The sequence below is a fragment of the Eurypyga helias genome, unplaced genomic scaffold, assembly GCF_000690775.1.
Source record: "Eurypyga helias isolate BGI_N326 unplaced genomic scaffold, ASM69077v1 scaffold26241, whole genome shotgun sequence".
NCBI lineage: Eukaryota > Metazoa > Chordata > Aves > Eurypygiformes > Eurypygidae > Eurypyga > Eurypyga helias.
The window spans coordinates 9,351-16,184 of record NW_010229295.1 but is presented as its reverse complement, the minus strand read 5'-3'; the positions used below and the strand labels follow the sequence as shown (position 1 = coordinate 16,184).

Here is a 6,834-nt window from a genome sequence, read left to right as displayed (position 1 = left end):
AACCGTTCTATGATTCTATGAAACCGGGAACAGTTGTGATTCCTCTGGGAGCTTGTGCTGGTGTCTCATCATGAGGTTTTAACTCCAGTAAAGGCTGCTGTTACCTACATGTTTTCCAACTTTCCCCTGTTGTCTTGGAGCAGTTAAGAAAAACTCCAGCGTAGTCATGTCCTGTTTGGTTTTGCCCTCGTTACCAAGGTCGGTAAGGGTTTAGGATGGCACAGGCAGCTGCCCTCGGCAGAGAGACAGGAGGTGGTTCCGGCAGCAGCAGCTCTCCCCTCGGCAGTGCGGGGCGACGTGATGCTGCTGTGGTTGAGGTCTGGGCCTGTCGGCCGGGTGCTGCTGGCTCTCTGCAGCTTGAGGCCATGCAGTGTGGGTGCTTTCAGACGGCTTAGAAAGCACTTGCTGTAAACCTGTTTCATTTAGCGCCTGCGGCTCTTTACAGTGTATTAATGGTTGGCTGAGGTGTAGTGTTAAAAGGTAATGAAAGGGCTCTTCTTGCTGCTTTAGTTGACTTTTACGCCGTTGCTGTGTGTTGCTGTCTGCGTTACACTTGAAAAGCATGCTAGCAACCAGCTTGCCTAAGTCTGTGTGTTGTAATAAACTTTAAAACTTGCACTAAGGGCCATTAATTCGGAAAATCTTACATCTGCTGTCCTGTAAAGCGAGCAACCTCAGCACTAGGTAGACCTCTAACAAACGCTAGTGAATGTTTTGCTATTTTCCCTTATTACTTTATCATTCTTTTTCAAATTGCTTGTTCTTCATTCCAGAGTGCTGCTCGTCTACAACAGTGGGCTAAATCTTCAGTAGGTTCATTTTGGGACACTGTAAGCTGTCCCTGCAGGAGTTAGGGTTAGGCACAGGACGACATCTGTGTCTCGTAGAGGTACAAATAGGAAGCTTCACAGTGCTTACTTCAGCCAGGAATTATAATAGCTAGTCATGTAATTCTCCATGGATTTTAAGATCTTCCCAGGCTATGTTTTTTAGAAGGCTCTATTATTTTAAAACACTTGAAATCTGGCAGTATTTTCAAATAGGTGTTTCAGATGTTTGCCTTGACCAGTAAATGCAAATAGTTAAATATCTTAGCACGAACTGGAAATAGAATAACAGGAGGAAATGTTGACTTCTAAGTGCATAATGTTAATTTGTGTAGTATAAACTTATCTTTTTTTTTTACCTTAAATGCACCCATTTAGTCTGAAGCTTTACTCTTTTGAGTAGGTGATCCAGGTCGTGAATTCTGTCTTGTCTCCGTTCACAGCCAGTGCTCCTAAGGCACTCCGTTTAGAGGAACTCTCCTGTTCATTTAAAAAAAAAAACACTAGGAAGGGTCTTACCGTCTGTGGATACTCCATGATTGTACTGCTCCGTGTTTGCAGCCTAGAAAATGAAAACACAACGCTTGTCTGTATTTCCTTTGGGTTAATATTTTCTAGATTAATGTAAGACTACGTAGCCCATTGAATGTATTTCAGCAGCGGTTTGTGTTGTGAACGGGACTTGTTATTTGCAGTGGTAAGGGGCCATAAACTTGTTGGAAACTGGGCTGCAGTGATTCTTTTGCTTATTAAATAGATTAAGACTTAAGGCTCGTAGGGTTATCTCTAAGTAATTAGAGCTGCTGGAGTGCAGCATTCTCTATTCTTGCTCTGCAAACATTCAGTGTGTTTAACAAACGGGCTTGCAGTTTTCCTTGAAATCCTGCAGTTTGGCTGGTGTGCAGTGAGCACAAAGGAAAGTTTTAGCTAATTTTTTCTTCTTCGTGCATCTCGCATTCATGGAAGTTTATTTCTCAATCTATTTTTCCCATATTACCAAATCTTTAATGAATTTGTAGTGGAGACTTGGAGACTTTGATTGGTTTATCTGTTCTCTTGAAAAACGTTTCTGGTGGGTTTGGAAGGTATTTATTTAGGTCCATAGCTGGAAAGCCTTAGGCATTCAGAGTAACTTGTAACCATGCAGGTATAAAAACCTGTGAAAAGCATTCATATATGTCTTTATTTAGTTGCTTTATACAGCTAAACCAGCTCTTCTGATGTCTGAAAACAAGATTTGGTGATTGAATTTATATGAAAGTGTGCTTTTTTTTCCTGGCCAAGCAAACAGCGTAATTGTTGCTGAAATGGAATCTGAGATCTGCTTTGACAGAATCTTCGTTTCCCATTTGTTTAGTACACGAAGATGGAATTTGCAATTAAACACACATGGGATGGTTTACCCGTGAGCCACGAGCCAGTAACAGTTGTGCTGAAGTCGGACAATGCAGGACTGCTGATGGAAGTTAATGCTCCCTTCTTTAATGATCCTCCAGCACCACTTGGAGAGCCAGGGAAGCCTTTTGGTGGACTGTGGGACTACGAGGGTAAGTACAAGCGTATCTGATGTGTGTAGACACTGGTGTCCCTCTTAGTTGATATGCCTGGACGTTACTGAAGAGTTACTTTTTCAAACTGATCCCATCGTTGTGAGTGTATGACGTGTAATACATTTAGGTTTCTCTGGTGCCGGTGCTACCTTTAAAGATCAGGTCTGAAATGTCAAGTAGAAAAATCTTCTGTGTGTGGGGAAGAAAAGTGGGAAAGAATTTAGTTGTAATCACTGCCTTACCCTTAAATAGGTCCTGAGGTAGCATAAGCTGCATACTACATTATCGGGCTGTAAACCACCCCAAACTGTATGAAGAGCGATGCTCTTTCTCTAGTTGGTGAATTGATTTTCATCACTAGCACTGCTGGCTGTAAGGTGAGCGGTTGTTTTATTGTAGTGCAACAGTACAGATGACTGGGAAAAGAAGCAAATACGGCCATAATTTGATGGCCATAAAGAAATGGAGTACGGTGAGCTGGATTAATTTCAAGAATGATGAGGTTGACTCTTCCTGATCCTGGCAAATGTATAGGCACTCAAACCTGATTTCTGGGTTGCTGATATAACTTGTGGAATCTTAGAGGCTTGCCATATTTGAACATCAAAATAATTTTGTGGCATGTATATAAAAATGCACTTGCAGTAGGTAAATCAAAACGCAATCCTAAAGATAGGTTCTACTTTTGCTTTAAGAAGTGGAGAGCAATGGCTAAAACATTTGTCTGTTTTAATCACTTCTCCAAGGAATATTTGAGGAATAGGAAGGTGTGAAACAGAGGGCAGCTTATACAATACGATTTAACACTGTACTCAAGTGGAATGGAGAATATTCTCATAGTCATGCTGTTTTCTTTCTCCTTTCCTTACCTGTTGCTTTGAAAAAATGCAAGAGTTTAATGTTTCCATCAGTTCTCTGCTTCCTGATTTTTGAGCTGTTCTGATTAAAGCTTTTCTGGAACAGTAGAAGAATCTCTTTGATATCATTACACTAAATAGGCTTATAAAATAAAGTTATCAATAATACCTGACTAAAGCTTTCTAATAGTGTCAGGGCTGTGAGAAACACCATTATAGTTCTACTTCGTGTTCCTGAAAGGAGATTCAGTGGTCGCACCTGGCTTTCAGGTACACCTGGAACAGTAATCCCCTGTCCAATGTATCAGCCATCCACAGGGGAAAACCATTTAAGAGCTAAACGTTTTCTTGCTATTCCTGAGATTTGGCAGTCTTGGTCATGGGGTGTGTGCTCTGCATTTCCACATTTCAATTTTTTTCCTGGTCGCTGGTGCTCTGAATCCCCAGGCTACCAGCAAACTTGGCACTGAGGTGCTCTACATGGAGGGCTCGCTGTGAGCAGGATTGACTCGGGTCACTCCACCGGTCAGCTCTGCTCACAGCAAGCACGCGAGGTGCAACAGCTGCGCGCTGACGCTTTCCCCCCTGCAGTGGAAGCTAACATTAGGGAGTAGACCGGCCGTTTTCCTGCTGCATCAAGATGAGTGTTTTCAAAGCTAGAGTTGGTAAAGAAAGTTAGTACAGTGCTTTATAAAGCTCTTTGTGATAATAGGCATGAAAAAAAAGCTCTTGAAGTTACAATTATGGCACAGCATTTCAAATAGTTAGGAAGCTGTCAGTAGCATCTACACAAACTGGCCAAAAATCATGAAAACAGAGTTATTTTAGTGGGCTGTGAAGGTGTCAGGATATTACCAAATAGTTAATACAGAATTCTGACAGCCTGGTTCTTTTTTTTTCAGTTGTAGAAGCGTTTTTCCTGAGTGACAGAACTGAGCAGTATTTGGAAGTTGAACTTTGTCCGTAAGTATGGCGCTCTGAACAAATGTTCCTTTGCATTTGCAGTTCTAATGCTTGTGGGATGTATGTATGAGGAGGGTTGGGTACAGAGGTTGTTCCAGTACGGGGAAGGTAGACCTTTGTGGCAGAACATTACACTCATAACTTGGCATCGTTTTAAGAAAATTGTGCTCTCATTTTTTTGACAGCCATGGACAGCACCTGCTGCTGCTGCTTTCTGGCAGAAGAAGAGTGTGGAAAGTAAGTGGTGAAGTACATTCACAACGTACAGAAAAACTACCTGGTTTTAGGTACATATGGCCTGAGTGGAAGGTGACATTACCTCTTTTTTTTTTTTCCCCCTCCTTTATCAGGAAGCACTTCCTTTAGAATTTGAGGTGACCAGGATGAAAACCAAATGGGAGGGTAAAGCTCATCTTCCTTGGAATTATTTTCCACCGTGCACTAACAAGTTCAATGCATTTGCAATTCATGGCTCAGGAGAAGAGAGAAAATACGAAGCGCTTCATCCTGTGCCTCGACACCAACTTCAGGAAGGACAGAAACCAGATTTGTAAGCATGACATTAGCTCTTTGCAGCGTAGTTGCACTATTCTTGGAATAGCTAAAAAAGCTAATCTGGTTTTCAGGGTGAGTGCCACTAGTATGCTGATTACACTGCTTAGCCCCAGCTCCACTGGCGCTGTGCTTTGTATAAAGCACTGTGGCAGACAGCTGTAATTAGCACTTGATTTCTGTGTTAATCCCCTTGGTGCATAGGAAATGACGCATTCAACGCCACCGGTGTCTGTTTTATCACTTTCCTCAGCTAAATCATAGATAGGTAGTTCTACTTTTTCCTTGCCTCCAGCACCTCTTCAAATGCCATTTAGTGTTCATTTCACCAGATAGATTTCCAGTAAATCTCTTTTGCTTCTCCCTGACTGTTTGGAACAATGTCACCTCTACAGATGCCTTCATATTACAGAGAAATTTGAGAAGGCAGGCTGAGCTAAGAAGTACAATAAAAGCATACCCAGTATCAGTAGAAAAACTGGGCTGTCTTGATTTTTAAGTTGTGCTTTGGGCCTGTTTATTTTCTTTGACTGTGAGGCTGAGATGATTTAATTAAAAACTACTTCTGGGCGTTTTGTATAAATGAACTAGCTCTAGAGGGTGCACTATAGTTCTTATGCAAACTTGTTGCTTTACCTTTCCTGGCTGTCACTGTATGTTAATTTTAGATGTTACCCTTTTCTGGCTTTGTTTAAGAAAAACTTAGCTTCTGCAACTATTCATTAAAAAAAAAATTAAGCTATTGCTAATAAAATACATTCTCTTTAACATTGTTCTGTCAGAAATAGATACTTTTTATTTTTCTGTGATAAACCAGAGAATGCCTGTAACATTTTTCAGGAAGGGATTCTTTCTATTCTTTCTATAGTAAACCCTTGTGTGAAGAGGTTGCGCCTTGCTACTTTCATTGCTCTTAATTTGTCTTTACTCTTTCAAATTACCTCCTCATACAGGAATTCCAGTTGTGTTTTTAAATGATTAGTGTAGCGTCATGTTCCGTCTACTGTTTGGCCGTTGTTTAATGTAAGTCTTAATTGGCTTCAGTGTCTGCCTTCTGTTGTTCCTGAGTGGTAGCCTAAAGGAGAAATTCTTAGCAAGAACTGATTCATAATGTTTAAAAGAAAACAAGACTTCTACAGGAAAAAATATATTTACTAGCTTCATTATCCTATCCTGCCTTCCCCTTTTCTGTAAGGGAAGGATATCCCTGTGATAGGATTTTTCAGTTGGTCAAGAGCTGAAAATTATTACTCCACTGGAGTGTGGATAAGTCATAAAGCCGGGTATCACGGTGCTCTTGCTCTGACTGCAGTTCCAGGCAGTGTAAGTTGAGGGTTTTTGAAAGGTGAGCACTTGGTTAATGTGCACGTTGTTAAACTTCCCTTTATGCTGTGTGATAGCCCTGTGTTTTCCAGTACAAGATTTTCAGAAACACAATTGTGTTTTTTATTTATGAACACTGGTTTTGGACAACGAACACATGGAATGCTGGGTACGTTCCTGTCCAAGAAAACCTGAAAATAGAAATGCGTGAAGCTTATTGAGGATACTGCCTTTTATTTAGACACATACTACAAGACTTAACAAGTTGTTTATTTATTTCTCCTCACTTTACAGTCATCACCTGGAATTTTTCAAAGATTTGAACCTGAAAGAACTGATGGGAGGAGACTGGAAGCAGCCTGAATCAGATATATGGAAGTCTCTCACTAATTCAATGGATTGAGGCATAAATTTTGATAGCATAAAGGTTGGATGATGCTGGAAGCAACTTCTTCATTCTGAGCAGAGTTTGTAAATATCAGATTTGTAAGGCATTCCTTGAGACCAAAATCATTGATCAGTCTTAAAATCACCTACAGAGGGTCTGGGCTGGTTCGAAACGTATAAAGTGTGTCACTGTTTGTTTTTCAGTTCCTCTGGGTGTGGAGTTGTTCACCTGTGCAAGAGATGAATCTGCTCCTGCTGACGAAGGGGAAAAATTGTGCTGAAGTTATGGTTGTCTTGTCAGGCTTAGAGCTCTTGTGACAAGGACAGTGTGTGGCATGGAGTCCTTTAGTTTCCTGTAGTTGCTGCTTTTCTGCT

General features: G+C 41.0%; 1 protein-coding gene across 1 annotated transcript; it reads left to right on the top strand.

Moving 5' to 3' along the window:
• The first annotated feature begins 2,193 nt into the window (after positions 1-2,193).
• Positions 2,194-6,475, top strand: LOC104503192 (chromosome unknown open reading frame, human C4orf33). The gene is made up of 5 exons (XM_010160361.1): positions 2,194-2,374; positions 4,137-4,197; positions 4,383-4,434; positions 4,548-4,747; positions 6,367-6,475. The coding sequence occupies exons 1-5, from the start codon at positions 2,194-2,196 to the stop codon at positions 6,473-6,475; spliced, it is 603 nt and encodes a 200-aa protein (XP_010158663.1).
• Positions 6,476-6,834: the final 359 nt, after the last annotated feature.

What these genes read in the sequence shown, in the direction of transcription:
- LOC104503192 (XM_010160361.1), top strand. Translation starts at nt 2,194, where the DNA reads ATGGAATTTGCAATTAAACACACATGGGATGGTTTACCCGTGAGCCAC. An exon ending in TTGGAAGTTGAACTTTGTCC is followed by an intron (nt 4,198 to 4,382) that starts GTAAGTATGGCG and finishes TTTTTTTGACAG; the next exon opens with CCATGGACAGCACCTGCTGC. An exon ending in GAAGGACAGAAACCAGATTT is followed by an intron (nt 4,748 to 6,366) that starts GTAAGCATGACA and finishes CTCACTTTACAG; the next exon opens with TCATCACCTGGAATTTTTCA.